An 18,700-nucleotide genomic window follows, 5' to 3' on the forward strand; every position below is an offset into this window, starting at 1 on the left:
TCTGGCTTTCCACAGGTCCAAGCTGTAAACGATGCTGGCCTGGGTCTCAAAAGCCACATCGTGTCAGCATCCACAGACGTGGAATCACCGATCCCAAAACTGGCGATATCATTCTTCGACTCCATCAAGGTAGTGGACTTGGATCTCGGGGATGGCTATACTTATACTGTTTCCCGGAGTCCCGGGAAAACAGAAGACTTCGCAGTTTCCCTGAAGGAGGAACTCATTTTCTGGATGAACCAGGAGCAGGAGATATATGTCTCGAGAATGGATGAAACTGGTCATACGAAGGTCTGTTAATGTATTTTTATATATCATAATAATTATTATTTAATCTGTGGAATTTTATTTTTGGTTTGTAACTCAAAATTGAGTTATTAATTTCGTTGGTGATCTGCCAATATGTCTATATATTTTTTCTGTTATTCTTTACTGCAATTGCATAAAACAATTTCACAAAAAACATTATTCATCAATATTTTTTTAATAAGCACATATTCAGAACAACAAAAAATCAAAGCAAGTTTAACATCTTTATAACTAAATATATCACAAAAATATATAAGCCAAAAAACTTTTCTTACACAAATAAAAAAAATTAGAGGAAGTGGTAAATCTAGGACTAAGGGAGATAAGGTCATTAACATCACATGCTACGTAGACAATGCAACTATAGTGGCAGTGGCAATTCTTGATGATTAGAACATATCTATCTCAGGACATCAATTATGAACGCTATCTTCAACTATACATATTGAGACGGTATACTTAACTTCTGTATCTTCCTCGGTTTGTTCTACCTACTTGTCGTCTCGACATCATATGATCAAAATAAACCAATGAATGACCGCAAAAATTAGTCAGCGTTCCTTACTTCATTGACATTTAAAATAGTTCTCGTTTATATTTTACATAGGGTTCTGTGATAAAAAGTGCCTACTTCAAAGCGATTTTAAACTCCAATCAATCCTAATTCAAGCAAAAAATGATCACTTGAACATGATTTTTAAATGACTTTTGGCAATTACCTAGACGGTACGCTTAACGATCGTCTGTATTTATCTACTGATTGATTACAAAGCCAGTTTCTTTAACGTCTCGATACCTACACTAAAAAAGATAGTAAAACAGATGGAAAAAATATAATAATATTTTTTTTATACTGGCAACTTTCTTACGCCTCTTATATGTTAATAGGGCAGAATCTAGCAACATTATTTTTTGCATCTAGACACTCTTTTTCAAAACTGACAGTTATGTCAGAATTTAATTTGACTTCAAAATTGACTTATTTCTCTCTCATATTCATAATAGGCATTTTTAAATAAAAGTGCCAACCTCAGAACGATTAAAAATTTAAATAAATCATAATTAACGGAAAAATTGCTTGGTGGAATAAAATTTTTGACGTATCAAGGGGTTCTAGACCTGTCGGTACAAACCGATCTACTTACATAAAAACTTGATGGTGGGGGGATCGGTAGTGTATCTTCGTAATAGCGAGAGAATTCTGAAGGTATGATGTCTTTATCTTCCCATCATTATCGAGACCCAGGTAGTAAAACAAAAAGTTAAAATATTTTTTAATATTTAGGTTTTAAAATCTCGAGCCACAGCCAAATAATATTGTACTTAATCTAACGGGTATAGTTTTAAATGAACACTTCTTTACCCTACCTGCACTTGAAGGTGCATAGGGCACTACATTAGTACAGTAATTACTGGTGCCAGTTCAAGAAGTATGAAATATTGCAGCTTTGAATAAATATTTTGGGAATCGAAGTCAAGATTACATACATGGTTGCTAAACGTTCTATCCACTGTCGTACATTGTAGAATAAATATGTTTAATATAATTTCAGGTTCTCTCCATCAATGGTACTGCACTTAGTCTAGCCGTTGACTGGGTAGCTAGAATGCTGTACTGGTCCCAAGTAGAAAACTCTCCCGATCAATATGAGTGCATGCTCTACAGAATGGACCTGAATGCCTACGATAAGGAGGGAGTCATCAAGCTAGAGAGAATCCTCCAAAGGAATCTACACATCAAGAGGTTGCAAGTTTCACCCGTAACAAGGTACGCTCACCATATAATCTTTTACTGAAAATTATAAATTTACGAAGTAGATCATGTCTTGCTATTATCTTAGGTTACTAGCAAGCAATCTTTGTTGATGAGCTTATTTCTAGTAAACATTGACTTCATCGTGCATTTTTTTTAGAAATCGAATTCGGATCACTGTTATACAATTTCAATTTCTTTATCCTTACTGATTTTGTATTCTTCTTCTCTGTCGTTCTGAGGGTTGTGATCATTGGTACTCTCACCAGCCATTCCATTGATAAACCGTTTCCACTCTTCACAGCTCTGCGCCCTTCCACAGCTCCACATAGGGTCGCTCGTGGCGTTGTTTTCACCTGGTCGATCCATCGAGCTGCAGCTCTGCCTCTTCGTCCTGACACACTGCCCGTGATTATTATTTTCTCCAGATTTTCCGGGTCACGTCTAGCTATGTGTCCGAAGAACTGCAGCATATGGCCAATAGACGAACTTTTACGTTGAGTTCCTCCAGTATAGAGACATTTGTTCTTCTGGCTGTCCATGGTATTCTCAGCATTCGACGCTAACACCACATCTCGAAGGCATCTATTTTCTCCTGCTCACGTGTTTTAACTGTCCACGTTTCTGCGCCATATAAGAATATTGGGAACACAAGCGTACGCACTATGAACACTTTAGTTTTCTTCGAGGTGCCCCGATCTTGCCAAATTTTGGCCAGTCGAGTCATGGCATTTTTTGCGTAAATAGATTGAATTTTATAATAAAGATACCTATATATATTTTGTATAAATAGATTGAATTTTATAATAAAGATACCAGTCTCGAAGATGTCGCAAAAATAATGAAACTGATCACTGATTATTCCAAATTTGTGTAGGTGTATATATGTACGTTTATAAAAAGGTATTTGTGTCGTGACCACCAATAAAATAAAAATATCTGTACTCCAAATATCAACCTAATGTAATGTTTTTTTTTAAATGTATTTACACAATAACCTTAAAATGAAAGTTCTTCTGAATTGCAAGCATACAATTCGTCAGCAGGTTCTTATAAACACGGTTTTTCAGGGCCAGACTGTGAAATTTTAGAGGAACATTCCTCATGGTAAGCTTTAAAAAATAAATAATTTTTTTCCAAAAAGTAATTTTAAAAAAAAAAATTAAAAAATTAATGATCTCAAAATGAAAAAAATTAATTTCTCGGACTAGCATCCCTTCCGCAAACCCCTACCCCTCCCTGACAAAAAAAAATTGCGATAAAAACGTGTTTGACCAACGAAGCGATACGCACCAGACGCGGACAAGGGAAGCGGCTGGGTAGGAGAGGGGTAGGGATTTGTGGAGGGACTGCTAGTCCGAGAAATTAAAGATTTTTTTCATTTTGAGATAAAAAAAAATTACCTTTTGGAAAAATTTTATTAGGATTTTTTTTAAATCTTACCATGAAGAACGTTCTTCTGAAGTTTCGCAGTCTGGTCCTGAAAAACCATGTATTCAATATTTCATACTCAACCTACATTAATAATAATTTTATTTGAAAACATAATATAAAAACTGGTTTTACTATCCATTATTTGAGCATACGTCTCACTTCTGTATTCAACTCACTATTCTTAATATTGTTTGGTAACATGTTACATATTTTAGGTATACTGTAGTGTAGTGTCCTTTTTCCATATTTATTGCAATATCTAGGAACAGTTAGCCCTTCCATACTAGTAAACCTGGTGTTGTAATCATGTACCGATTTGCGTTTATACTCAGAGTGCGACGCATGCTAACAAATTAAGTTGATCCAAGGTAAAGCTGTAACTGATATTTGGTTTTTGGTTTTAAAATTAGCATTAATATTCTATTATGTATTTTGAAAAGAGAACAAAAACATGTTTTTCAGGACCCTTTACTGGATCGAGATGAACCACCACGGTCTCGGTAAACTCATGACCTCCACCGTCGACGGGTCCAACGTCCGACCATTCTTCAATGGCCAACAGTTTGCCAAGAACAACTCCATTGGCCGACAAGCCAAGCCGTGCACGTGTCCCGAGAATCCCGCTGTCGGTTTGGGCTTCACTCTGGACTTGACTAGTGCCGAGGACAGGAAAATATACTGGGTGGACGCTTGGCTGAAACACATCACATCGTCAGATTTAAATGGATGCTATTGTAAGGTTGTTGTAAATGCAACAAAATTTAATGATCATGGTAAGTAGAAAAAAATATTTGCTTAATAAATAATAAGTCAGATTGCGTTGTTGATTTTTACTTCTGTAATTTATGAAATCAAATTTACTTGTCCCTATTATTATAAACACAAGATGTTTTTATGCCGAAATAATTTTTCAACGTAGAATTGTAATAAAATTGAAGTAAAATAGAGTTTTTAAACATTAGATTATAAATTTGATTTGCCACCAGTGATTTATCTGGATATCTTACATAACGAGATGCCTTAACTGTTTTTATTTTCGCAAAAATATGTTGGAAGATCGTTTAATTTAAAAATTTAACCCTTCCAAGTCTAAGGGGCTATCTAGGGTCCCCCAGGTAGCATATTTTTTTCAACAACTTTTTTGTTAATTATCATATTGATTAAATTTTTTGCTAAATCCTGTCCCATAATGTTAAGAATGTATCAAAATTTAAAAATAAATATTTTACCGAATTCTTTCAATAATAATTCACATTTGTCTTTGCTAATTCCCCCATGCAAACAGCAAACATTACAATTAATTCGCTCTACATCTTTGATTTACACAGTTTACACATGTGCTTGCTATTTGGTAGCTTATTTCCAGCAATAACCACAAAAATTTGGATTACGTGTATTAGATTTTGCATCCACTCCCCACTGTACTTTCCCGCTAACGCGGTATTCGACGTGTACCAATGAGAGGAGCACCATGTCATATAGCATCCTTTCTTAAAAAAATTATGAATTCTGCAGAAAATTTGAAATATTATGAAACAGTTTTATGAACACTACCATGACAATCATAATGACATAATTTTCCTATTCATGACATTTTAGCTGGGGTATTCCTGGTGTCCCCCTCTGAAATTCTCAGATTTTTTAACGCTTTGGCTTGGAAAAGATTTTTAAAAATACACATTACAAACGCAATTTGTTTAAGTCAAAGTATGTTTAGTTTTATTCTTTATATGTAGATATAAAATGTATGTACATATCAAAGAGCATTTTTTTAAGGATAGGTAGTTGACTAGCTAGCGAGTACGCACGAGTAAGGCATTTTAAACGACGCACAAAAACTTGTTCTTGCAGGTAGGTGTACCACAATACCTCGAGTGACAGGACGTCTGTCCGGCTCCGATATTTATCTCAGACTAAATTTTTTGAAGACTGCGTTTGCGTTAGACAGAAAATAACTATTCCCTCCATTCGCTCCATACAAATTTATATGAAAATTGCGCACGGCAAAATCAATGAAAATTATGAATGTTTATGTAGATGACTACAAATACACATTTATTAATTTTTTATTGACTTAATAATGTTCTTCATATTATTAGCTTTAGTATTAGGGAACAATTTTGAAGTTAACATGCTTGCTAGACTTAATTATTGTACCTTCTGATAAAGCTTTTTTTAAAGCATTTTTGCCTATATTCAAGTATGTTTATCTGTGGTGCAAAGCACATTTTGCTTGTTCTTCTTAGGGTACATATTTTCAAAAATATTTTAGTATTTTACGCCCATAGTATACATTTTTTTTGCGTATTTTGCCCTCTTAAGGCCTAAATGTTTCTTTTGATTTCATTTGTGATAATTGTTTTGTGTTAAATATTAGCATATTATTATATTTAAACCTTTTGTTTTAGGTCTTCCTCCCAATTCAATAACAGTAGACAGCAAACATATTTACTGGACGAACTCTTCACAAAAACACATGTATTGCGTTAAAAAAAATGACGAACGAATGAACAGAATCAAGTTTATAAATATCACAAATGGGCAAAAAATTGTCGCTCTTGGAAGCAAGATACAGCCGTACCCTCCCAAAACATGCCTTATTCCTAAGCAGGAATCATTCCAAGCCAGTCTGGTCAATAGGACATCGACGAGCTTGACACTATTATTACCGGAAATAAAAACATTTGAAATGTGTGAGCACTTTACGATGGCGACTCCATACTATACAATCTACTACCAACCATATTCGGAAGACGAGCATTCGCGGTGTAATGAGACGACTTGCACTATAGTCAGAACTTTTGAAAGAACTCTCACTTTGGGAGGATTGGTGCCATTTTCTAAGTATGTCTTCTCCGTCCAGATCAATAATTACTATGGAGATCTCATTGATTTGAAGCCGGTGATGGGACCTCCTGGTGTTTTGCGGACTTCTGCGGGAGGTAAATATCAATATCAATTATCCTTTCTTTATAATTTAAATTCGCAATTTCAAACTGGGCATAACCTAATTTATCCTTAACCCACGGAAGCCTTTCAACTAAACCCTTACTTATCCACACCCCGTGGTGCGTAGGGCATTGCATTGTTGAATAAAATGCAGCGAATCTCAATCATCTGCTACATGTAGGTAAGTGATCACAGTCTTACGCTTCAGGTGCCAGTCTAGGGAAATATTTCAGTGATAACCACCGTATAAACAAATATCTCTTGTTGATAATTGGAATAAACTGCCACTAGAATTGCTCTCAATGTGTAATCATATTATCATAAAAAGAAATCAAAATTTAAAAACTCGGCCTAATAGATTTAAGCTTACCAGGACCTGGATTACAAAGTTGGAAGCTAACCAAGTTGTCTTCAATTTTCTATAAAGTGATATCGGATTTTCTGTATGAAAAATTAAATACATATATATATATATATATTTTTTAAATGTTTAATTACAGGTTACCGACAAAGATACAAACATTTTCTATCAGAACGTTTGACTTTACTTCATAGACAAATAATGGAGATAGCTCCGCATTGTAATTGGGGCTCTGGTCGCATAAAAAAACTTTAACTTATCTAGATAAAAAAACTGTCGCTTTTCTATGATTTGATTTTGCAGAAATTAATCATAACAATTATATAAACAGATTTTTTTTTCTTATGAAGCTCGCCATTTATTCTTGTGATGGAGGTGGGCGCTTAATAATTTCCGATGTCACTGTGACTTGTTCAAATATATTGTGGCGGCGCCATTTATTCCATCTCCATTTAAATCCTCAATGATTAGGTTAAATGATATAAAAATGGTTTGTTGGTTTCAGCTCCCGAAGCGGCTCACAATGTGAAGGCCACGGTACTATCTCCGCACCACGCCCGGGTGGAGTGGTCCACCCCCTCCCCCGGCCCGGGGACTGCGGACTTGGACCTCTGGCACGAGATTCACTGGAAGACTGAGGGCAGCTTCACACCCAATCACGGAGTTGAAGGTCTGTTGGAAATCCTTAATCAACCATACGAACATAAAGAGGAAATCCACTAGTTGCTAATTTATTTTTACCAAACAATTTCGTACCATAATTTCAGCGTGAAATAATTATATTTCAAAGTTTAATATTAAAATACCACTGTGTCTACTGATTTAAGTGCTAAATTTGTTATAAAACATTCACAATTAAAGAAAAATAAACATGGTTTGGTTTGTTAGAACTGCCTCCGCAGAGTTTCCAAGGATCTCTTTTTTAATTCTAAGCGGCCGCCACAAAATAACCAATAGACTAATGCAGTTCCCTATTCCAAAATTAGACAGAGCGCAGTGATTTTTACATCAGTTGGCACGTAACTGCACTGGTGAAAGGTTACGCAGGTGTAACCTACCGCTTCGGCGGCTTCGTCTCCCTGGTTCCTCGCAATCGGTCTACCCGGCATAAACGGGAGGCCGGGAGCCCGGCAAGCCGAGAAAGCACTGACCGCTAAGTCAATCTCAGAGTTCGGAACGCTACGATTAACAACAAACAAATAAATAAAAACTACTGTAGTTTCTAAAAAGATTAGTTTACTTATAGCTGATGTTAATAGATAAAATAAAATAAGTACTGATTGTTTAGTCAAATTTTTAGGAATGTGTTGGTTCTATCCATTCTATGGACCGCACATGGTCCATGTTCTGTTTTAAATTTATATGCCCAAGTAAGCGGTGTCGTGTAAGGGCTGGGTTTTTATTACAAACTAATTTAAGCACATACCCTACTAAGATAAATGTTAAGAAGATTTGAAATTCGTATGAAGAACAAATCCTTTCTTGTTTGAAGATATTTGGAATTAAAAATTAAAATATAAATATACTAAATAATGCCAGATTTCAGCTAAAAATATTTGTAATTAATATTTTGCACCAAAATCAACTCTAAGCTGTGTGATTACGGTACTATGTTGAATGCACAAAACTATTTATTTCGCGGTCTCAGTCTAAAGCTAGGGTTTCCTAGGAAACCACTCTCTAGTCACCGTTACGACAGCTGTCCACCGCATCACCGTTCACTACGGTCACCAAGATACGGGCATCGCTGTCCTAGGAATCCCTAGCTTTAGGGAAGCATGAGGTTCGTTGGGTAAGTAAACATTAATAAGTGTTCTATTTTCTTTCAGAGCACACCTTTTTTGCAAAGACAAAGTCTCCTTCTAACCACACCACACAGGCCGACCTCTTGAAGCTGATGCCTTCGCAAAGCTATGCGGTGTGGGTGCGCACTTACTCGCGCAATAGTGACGTACACACGGACAGTGAGACGGTGGCCATACGGACATATCCCGAGCCTAACCCTATTCTGGCCTCAGCCACTGAAGCGTATTCAATGCATGTGTCATGGATGCCGTACAAACAAATTCAAACATCTAAGTAAGCCCTTACTGTTACTTACATTATTAAATGACGTACGCACTGGGGTAAATTTTCTTAGTATATTTTTTGGCCTTTTAGATACTACAGTATGATTTTTCTATGAACAGTCACCTGACTCCCGAATTGAGTCCATGAAATGTCAATTTTAGTTCCTGAAATATAATTTTTATTGGGAATATATTGGACGCTTGCATATGTAAACACATATTTCAAAATTATGTTTATGGCGTATTCAGCAAAGAAAATATTTCAGGGATTTTAATGTATAAAATTATTTTCATAAATTGAAAAAAATCTATTAAGTGTTACAATAAAAATGTTCATATCACTATCAAGCATTATGTATTGATTTTTTTTTTCTAAATTATAATTATTCAATCCTTATTGTCACCCAAATGTTAGAGAATGGTTCTTAGAAAAATCATACTTTAGTACTGTTTTCTGGACTAAATCATGTGTCGATGTTTTGGAAAATATAACTAATAAAATGTCAGCTACAACCACATTTCACTAGGCTAACTTCTTCCGTATTATTAAAATGATAATTATATTATAGGTTATAATATAATAATAATAATAATCATGGTTTATCAACAAAAAATTACAATCTTTATCTACTACATACACACTTAGGTAATAGATTTCTCTGTATTTTGTCTAGTCTGCCTAACTAGGTACAACCTGTTTTAAGGCAGATATTTTTATGCAAAAATAAACAATAGTATGACTACCTACTAGTTAATTAATTATAGAGTTATACAATATTTAAATATACCATTTATTATTTTAGAATATTTTTTAGTAAGTTTTCTGATTTTTCTCTCCCTAAATCCAGTAACCATTTTCTTTACAAATTTATTTAATTGAATTCAAGTCATGGTTTTATAATGTTCGGGTAACATATTGATTATTTTGGGGCCCAGAAACCTGAAATTTCTTTGCCCGAATTCAGAGTTTGTGGTAGACCCCATGATCCACCCTTTAGTTTGACTTCTGGTAGTGTGGGGTGTTCCTTTGGGAATTTGGTAGAATAATTTGCTTTCACAAACATGATTATTCTAGATATATATAATTGCCTTATATCTAATATATCGAATTCCTCAGACAACTTGACGCTGGGGTACCTGAGTGGATTTAAAAAAAATATTTTAATAATCGATTTTTGAGCAGATTTGAAAGGTTTTAATATTGATTTATTAGTGCCTCCCCATCCTATTACGCCATAGGTTACAATTGAGTTACATAAAATATAATCTATTGCTATTTGTAATTTTTTTTATTAACAATTATTTTTGATTTCAGGCATTTTGTTGAGTATGCTGAGGTGACTTCAGACTTGTGGAGAACAGTAGAAGACGAAGGATCTAAAAAATCCGATGGATCTATTGACTACGCTGTACAAAATTTGCTGCCTAAAACTCAGTACAAATTCCGAATCAAAATCACCTACCTGAACAACACAATGCCCTACATCTGGCCTCAGGATTCTTCATTTGTATTTGAGACTTTGTGTAAGTTTCATCTACACTATTTCTATCTGAATTTTCGTCTTTACATGTTTCTTTTCTGAACCAAATTGAAGTGGATTTTCCCATTATTAATGAAAGAGTTTTACCTACCATTAAATTCATATTATGTTGTCTCTCTCATCTAGAATATGTTTATGTGAGATAGCATCTCTTTTCCGGCCGGCGTTACCTAGTTCCTACCCGCCTCTACTCTCTGCTGTAAATTGATGTGTGTACATATAATCTAATGCATTTTGATAAAATAATATGAAATCTGAAATAAAATTATATATCGGAAATAAAATACAGGACATTGATGCATTAAAAAAATATTTTAGACAGGACAGTATAGTAAATACTCGGCACAATGATTCTTAAATTATGAATCAACACTATATCAACTGAAGATACTTATGTTACATTTATTTATAGGTGATCGTCCATCTCCCCCTGGTAAACCCACAGTTCAACATCTTTCTGGCTCTGTATATCAGCTTCAGTGGCCTCCGTCCGCTCCTCACGGCTGTTCCATAATGCTGTACAACTTGTACGGTCACGCCAAACCGACAGACGGAGAGCGAGTTCGCACGCATAGAGACTCGATCGATCCCACAGAGCTGTTGGTCTCTGAGGCTAGTGCAAACTCGCACGTTTTGGATTTAGATAACTCTGTCGGTTATGGCAGTGAAGTTGTTACTGTGGGTATTGGTAGAGTAAAAAGAGAAGCAAATTATTCCCAGCCCCAATCTGACGTGCCTCACCTCAGTATTGAGGATAATGCGGACTCAATGCTGATTGAAGGAACGGATGAACCGATCAGAGACGGGTGGAAGATGCTATACAATGGCACAGGTAATTTTTTACTCTCTATTAATACTTGCAAAATATGCATAAATCTTTTTCTGGAAACTTGAATCATACTTTTTTATCCATAATTTGTATTTAGACATAAGATACATGTTTAGTGGAAAGGCAAAAGTTCCTAAGCGGCATGTTTACAGACTAGCCTTATTTACTTTCAGATAACTACTGGATAATCACAGACCTTAAGTTGAGCAAGAGGTACACATTCTACGTGCAAGCTCGGAACTTATTGGGCTGGAGTGATTTCTCAGAGCCCAGTGAAGAGTTTGACTTCTCGGAAGCTGCAGTTCTGGTATCGCAACAGAAATACTTTCCCATCTTGTTAGGGATTGGAATATCACTCTTCGGAGTCTTCTCTTTGTGCATTGGAGTTTGTGTGTGTAAGTTATTTCATTGTCACCGCATTCTCCAAAATATTGTCTCACCTCCCTAATAATCCTACGGTAATAAATGTCACTTAACGTCTGATTTGGTTGGCCTAGCCACAAGCTGTGTATGCCTCTTAAGAACCTTAACCACACTTGTCAGCCTTTGAAAGTGTCAGTTTCTTTATCCCTGGGTGTTAATTGTTGATAATTCATCGGCAGTTCATGCATTTTTCCTCATGAAGAAGTTTAGTAAAATGGAATATTCAAAACTAACAAAATGTGGCTCCCTATCTTTTTTTCTGTGATTGTATGTAAAAATATATAGTGTCCTACAAATAAGGTTTTTATTCGTCTTTTAGTTCTCCTGTAAAATTATTTTTTTGTTAATCATTACTCCGGTTGCAAAAAATGCTGCAGACTCAGTTTTTCGATATAGCTTGCATGCACCAATGTCCTGATTGTGTCACATTGTAAACTCGAGACAGGATCTGAACTTTTCAAGACAGGATTTGGACTTTTTTGGTGTAAGTCTTTTTAAATTTAAACAATCACTGAAATAAACTAGATCCTGTCTTGAGGTAGTTATTATTAGCTTTCATTTTTTTAAAAAGAGTTTTATTTTATTTTAATTATAAAAAAATATATATTTACTATAATAATATGACTGAATAAGTCCATAAATTAAATAAATAAATAATGAGCTAATTCTTGCCGTGTACCTTTCATGTTTGTATCGAGTCTCCTCTTTTCTGTCGTTCTTCAAATGATGTTATCTGGCTTTAATGTATAATCTGTATATTCAATGTGAAAATTCCAGTAATGAAACGCCGCGACAAGAAGACACTCGTCACGCGCGGCCCCGACATGGAGCTGGCTAGCCTGCGCGAGCTTCCACGCTCACGCGGTGGTGGCGGCATGTTCGCTGCATGCGCGCTGTACGGGAGGGGCGGCGTGCTGCCTGACACGTCCTCACTCACACACATACCCCGGGACCAGATAACGCTGTCCAGGTTCCTGGGCTCGGGGGCCTTTGGAGAGGTGTTTGAAGGGAAATCTGACCAGACCAGAGTGGCTATTAAGGTAATTTTTCATTACTAGAACTATCCGAGAAATCCAACAAAGAACAAAGTTTCTTGAAAATGTATGAAAAAAATATTTTAATAAAAATAAACTACTTTGAATGATGTCTCTAGTTTATATGAATCAGTCAATGATAAGATAGTTGTAGAAGATTTCCGGTTTACTTAATGTCAACTGACCAATCGGAAGAACTAACCGAGGAGAAGCGGAAGAGAACTTGAGGATTAATTTACTAAATTAATAAACTTTAAAGCGTTTATATTACGATAAGTGCATAAAAATTTTAAAATATATATTTTGGCATAAAATGTCGGGTAGTCTTTTAAAATCATTTTGGCAAACAAAGTTAGAACTATTTTAACAAAGTTAGATTCTAGCCAGTGAAACTTGTATACTGTGTGATTGTCAACTAATAGTTTCATAGCATTTCTACACGCCCACAACGTCCACTGTGGCATTAACAAAGTCCATAGAGATAAGAAAAGATTGAGCTTTGTTTATAATATAATGGTATTTATGTAGCAATGTTTGTTTTGTCAACAGACCCTACGGAAAGGAGCTACAGAGCAGGAGAAAACAGAGTTCCTGCAGGAAGCCCAGCTCATGTCCAACTTCCGTCACCAGCACATCCTCAGCCTGCTGGGCGTGTGTGTGGACAACGACCCACACTTCATCATCATGGAGCTCATGGAAGCCGGTGATCTGCTGGGCTACTTGCGTGCTAGAAGACCCATGCTAGTAAGCTTCAAGTTTTTAATTAAGGATATTAATTAGATAGACCCTCAATACTTTATTAAAACGGATTACCAAAGTAAACATCAGTTCAACCACCTCAAGCGTCACTTTTATCCTGTCACAAAAGATCTACAGGGGTGATATCAGCAGTCTGATTCTAAATTCGCGTAAATTTAACACGAGCTTGTGAGAAAATTAACACTCTTCGCATTCTGAGTAGGTGATAATTTAAACCGTGCTATTTTACCGCTTCGTGTTAATATTGGGAGTTTAAGTATGGTTAAGTTGGCTGCACTGTTGCTTTTAACGACACTGAACTGTAGAATTGCGTGGACATTTACGCGTACTCGGGATCGTTTGTTTATTGTATTGTATTCATTTGAAGCATTTTAAAAAGATGAGTGGTCAGAGGTAAGCATAATATATGTAATTATTTGTTTTTTCCGTCAATCATAATTATTAATTAACATACTATATGCTTTTATTAAACGAGAAGATATGACGCTGTGATGTTTATTTTTCCTTTTAAGATGTACCTAGTGTGTTTTCTATCTTCACTATAATTTTGTTATAATATGACGACGAAAATATGCGTGTCCAAATAAAAACAACATCGCACGGCTGAAGCCACGCTGGCTCCGTAGCCCGTGTTAACTTAGATAGGTAGGTTATCGCTTTGAAATGTCATAGCTTCGCTTAAAGCGCACTCAGAATGAGGATTTGAGTTTACGTTCAAAGTAAAGCGCGGTCATGTTAATTTCAGCGTTAACTTGCTATAGAACGGACTCAAAATCAGACCGCAGGAGCTTATTTAGACCCCCATCATTAAAAATTTGAATAACTCAAGTGTCAAACCATTGTGATATTAAAAATATGCTGTTTACTTCTGTTAATCTCGAAGTGAGTATGGATATTGTATGGTGTTGCTTTTCAAGAATCTTCATATTAAATTTATTCAAAAAAAGGCATGCAATGCTATCTAAAGATGATTGGTGTAAATATTTCGAAGAAAAATGTAAATTTCTTAAATATTTAATGAAACTACAGCAACTACCTTTTCTCTCAAAAACTCAATCTCTTTGATGTTAACTACGCAAACATCTATTTGCTATTGAATATTCAGCTAAGAACTTAATTCCCGTCACAGTTCATCAGATTGATATGAAATTAGTTTGTTTTCTCTTATCTAATTTAAAAAATACAAAGAGTGATGTTTCTTAATTACAGTACAGCAACGACTGCCTTCGCCTGGGCGACCTGTTGAGCATGTGCGTTCAGGTAACACGAGGGTGTCACTACCTGGAGCAGCTTCACTTTGTGCACCGCGACCTTGCCTGCAGGAACTGCCTGGTCTCCCTACAGCCCCAAGGTCGCATCGTCAAGATCGGGGACTTTGGCCTCACCAGGGATATTTACAAGAACGACTACTACCGCAAGGAGGGGGAAGGTAGCCAACCTTATTCTTGTTTCTGTGAAAATTTTATAAGACTTGATATTTATATCTCTTATTTTTTTAAATAATTAAGTTGTAAAAATAAATTGAGGCCTAAATTATATTTACAAATTATGGAAAACAGAGTATTAGGCGCTTGGGCGTAGTTGGTTAGACGGCCAACTGTGAGGTTTGATTCTTGCCAGTTGCAAGAAAAAATCCAAGATTTTTTCTCAATTGATCTAGATGTAGTAGTGTATTTTTCATAACTTCCTTCCACATCCTCTCTTTCCCACCTGCTGACAAGCCTCTAAAATAAAGACTTAGCAGGTTGTTACTTTTAAAATAAATAAACAGTATTTATATGTGTTACATTTGTGTTTTTAAACACCTGTCTTTCAAAATATTTAATCTTTTGCTTATTATTTAATCTTTTGTATACTTGCGACATTACAGCACCACCATTTTCAGGGGGATTTTTAGCATAGTCTTTTATGAGTTAAGAATGAGTATGTTTTAATGCCGTATTTGTTGTTTTAGGTCTGTTGCCGGTTCGCTGGATGGCTGTAGAGTGCCTCACGGACGGGGTGTTCAGCCGGGCCAGCGATGTGTGGGCGTGGGCCGTTCTGTGCTGGGAAGTGTGCTCCCTCGGTATGCAGCCCTATGCGGCCCTGTCCAACCACGCTGTCATGAGATACGTCCAGGGGGGCAGGACCCTCATGCGGCCCCTCAACTGTCCCCAGGAGATGTAAGCATAACAAATACTTTATTATCTAATCGCCTAACTTATGTTATGGTCAGCAACATTATAGTTATAGCTATGGACGCTATCAACCCAGATGATGGGCATTTCCCTGCTTGTACAGTAGCCCTTCATCTTTCGCACATAATTGGTTCCCGAAAATGTGTGCAAATGTTGAATGTTCGAAAGTCGAGGGATGTAAAAAAAGACATCAAAAATTATCTTTTGAAGTATTTATTTATTTATTATTGAAATCATAGTATTTTTAATAAAAGCAAGGTACAAGAAAACAATTTTTAAAAAGTAAGACCAACAATAATTCATTAGATACTTTTAGTATATAAAAGTATGTAAAAGTTAAAAGTGAAGCAGGAGATAAATTTAAAATGTCTCCAAGAGATCTATGAATAATACATTTAAAATATTTATTTATCAATATACATAATTGAGCTAATGAGGTGTGTTTAATTGCTTTCAGGTGGTTTCTTTATAAATTTGTCAATACTTAGTTGACTACCACCCTTTTTTTTTCTTCTTTTCTTGATAAAGAGTTCTAAAGGAAATTTTTCGAGTTAACTAATGAGTTGATATAATGCTTTTTTAATGAATTTAAGTATTGTATATATATTATTTTTAGTGTCCTATCCTTCTTGAGTGTGATTTTTGTAAATTATGATTTCTGTAAAACAAAGGGTAAAAAGTAAAAATATTACAATGAGTATAGTAATTGGGAATGCACTTGTGTTATCTGTTCATTAAGGAATTGTACGTTGTGGATTAAAGTATCACTCGTCTTTTATTTCCATAATAAAAAAATTAAAAATTGTATCAAGTTGGATGAAGGCTTATTTGTATTTTTGATTGTTTATTCAAACACTTTCTAATAACCCTCTAGCTACCTATATGGAAATTTGTTTTTAAGGAAAACCATCGCCATCCCACGTGATTAACCCAGCATCCCTAATCTCTGTCGGCAACTCATTGAACATCTTAAGTCCTTTGTGGTGCAGATATGGTGAAAAGTGTTACTGAAGCAAGTTTACAACTACATCAGTGGGTATCTGAAAATCAGCAAATGTTTCAATAGAGGCCTTAATTTGATTCTAAATCCCATCAAGTTACCAAGTAAATGGTGAAACTAATTGTTCCATTACAGGTTTGACTGGATGCAGAAGTGCTGGAGCTACAACCCTGATCATCGCCCGACCTTCAAACACTGCCTGGAGGTCATGGAACACCTCATGTCCTCGCTGGACCCCGAAACATCCCTGATCCTCAACATGAATGAGGAGCCGCAGTACATCACCGTTTTAGCTGATGGTGAGTAAAATAACATACTTATTAATCATGCACCTGTGATTATCATTGCATCGTGACACTAAAAATATGCTATTGTCTGCAAGTCTCACTTTTACAATGGCTGTCGGCCAGTTTAAGTAATCACCTTACACACACCATCATTGAACATAAAAACATCATAACATAATGAAACAAGTTTAGAAAAGCTTTCATCTTAGAAAGATTTGTTGAATAAAGAATGTTCAATTGTAGGCGGACTAATAATGAGGAACTTCAGCCCTATGGGAAATTGGATACAAAAAATGTGTTCTTATGTGCGGTAAAAATTGGAGTTTTAAATTATATATATATATATTAGTTAAGTTAATCAAAATTAAGTACTTTGAACAACGTCACTAGTTCATATGAATCTACCAATGATAAGAGAGTTGTGGAAGATTTCCGGTGTACTTGCCGTCAACGGGCCAATCGGCAGAACTAACCGAGAAGAAGCGGAAGAGAACTTGAGACGTCACACGTGGATTAATTTCAGAAATACACAACATTAAAAAATCATAGCCTTGTCATTTTTGGCTTAGTGAAATAGTCTATTAACAAATTGTTTTTTTTTTTTAATTACTGAATTTCCTCATTGTTAAATAGTGTAAATTCATTACTTGAATGATACAGTCATAGGCTCTTTTCTAGATCTCCAATCTGAAAACAAATATGCGTCTTTGTGGAGAACAATCTAGTCTTGCTTTGCATTTTTAATCTTAAATTTCTATAATTATTCTACTTAATAATTTTGGAAAAAAACATGAAACCACGAAAGTTTGTTCCAAAATAATAAAATTTGGAATATTGGAACATCCTTTTTTTTTCATTTTTCATTTACTGCTATTTAAAAAAAAAACAACACTTTAAATTTGGTATTGCAAATTGTAATGTACTCGGAGCTTAAAACATCCACTTGAGATAAAATGGTAACTTTTTGCAAATAAGAACCTAAAACACCGGAGCCTTTTGGTATTGTTGTGTTGTGTTATGTGGTGTGGTGTTTTTTTGCTTATTGTCAAAGTTTTGGACGGCATTGCAGTGTATCAATTCAGGTGATGTATGTAACCTGCAATGGTTTTCCATCATTGGATGTGAACATGGAAGCTTTTCACAATTCGTTCATTGTTATTTTTCATTCCATCTTTCTAATAATATTTTCTTGTATATAAATACGCATCGGAAAAAATAAATAATTACTGGGAACCAATTGAAGTTTCAGTTTTGGCCAATAAAACGAGTTTCGGCCGCGGTTTCGGTTTTCCAAGTATCCCAAATTTACATCATTATTCAAATATAAAAATTGAGAACAATTAGAGATATAGGATTGTTGTCCATTCGATAATTAGTTCTTATATTGCCCATTGTCTAACATAAAAAATAAAAACTAGACTGATTTTATGATTTGTCGACTATAGTCAGTAGTGCTAAGATCTTTTATATTTATATTTTTGTAATTCCTTAACAATAAGTTCCTATTGCATACATTAAAGAGCATTTTGTTGCGATTCTATTTCGGCCAAAACTAGAACAGAAGCCGAAATTTGTTGTTTCGGTCGGTCACCAGTTCATTGCATACCATCTCTATTTTCCCACTGCATGTTCTTGTAACTAACGCATGTTTCTGAGTTTATGTTGCTTTTCCAGGAGTGTCTAATCGCGCTTATTTTATGGATGAAAATCAAAACAATTTCTCAGGTAAATGCATGGAAAAGTACATTTTTGCTTCTAACAAATAAATAATCAAA

The 18,700-nt window shown here is 35.3% G+C and overlaps 1 protein-coding gene across 1 annotated transcript in view; it reads left to right on the plus strand.

The window, feature by feature from the left end:
• The window catches only part of sev (receptor protein-tyrosine kinase sevenless), a 175,931-nt gene that overhangs the window by 153,238 nt on the left and 3,993 nt on the right, over positions 1–18,700 (plus strand). Inside the window, exons 21-35 of the mRNA XM_088229477.1 lie at positions 16–291; positions 1,863–2,077; positions 3,959–4,269; positions 5,905–6,438; positions 7,312–7,476; positions 8,636–8,885; positions 10,191–10,399; positions 10,829–11,248; positions 11,419–11,640; positions 12,446–12,708; positions 13,252–13,446; positions 14,671–14,890; positions 15,416–15,623; positions 16,774–16,937; positions 18,600–18,650. Of these exons, the coding sequence (XP_088085603.1) occupies positions 16–291; positions 1,863–2,077; positions 3,959–4,269; positions 5,905–6,438; positions 7,312–7,476; positions 8,636–8,885; positions 10,191–10,399; positions 10,829–11,248; positions 11,419–11,640; positions 12,446–12,708; positions 13,252–13,446; positions 14,671–14,890; positions 15,416–15,623; positions 16,774–16,937; positions 18,600–18,650 (3,703 nt within the window). The remainder of the gene's footprint in view (positions 1–15; positions 292–1,862; positions 2,078–3,958; positions 4,270–5,904; positions 6,439–7,311; positions 7,477–8,635; positions 8,886–10,190; positions 10,400–10,828; positions 11,249–11,418; positions 11,641–12,445; positions 12,709–13,251; positions 13,447–14,670; positions 14,891–15,415; positions 15,624–16,773; positions 16,938–18,599; positions 18,651–18,700) is intronic.

Source organism: Micrasema longulum, unplaced genomic scaffold (assembly GCF_059751315.1).
Source record: "Micrasema longulum isolate JH-2025_06_02 unplaced genomic scaffold, ASM5975131v1 h1tg000678l, whole genome shotgun sequence".
Lineage (NCBI taxonomy): Eukaryota > Metazoa > Arthropoda > Insecta > Trichoptera > Brachycentridae > Micrasema > Micrasema longulum.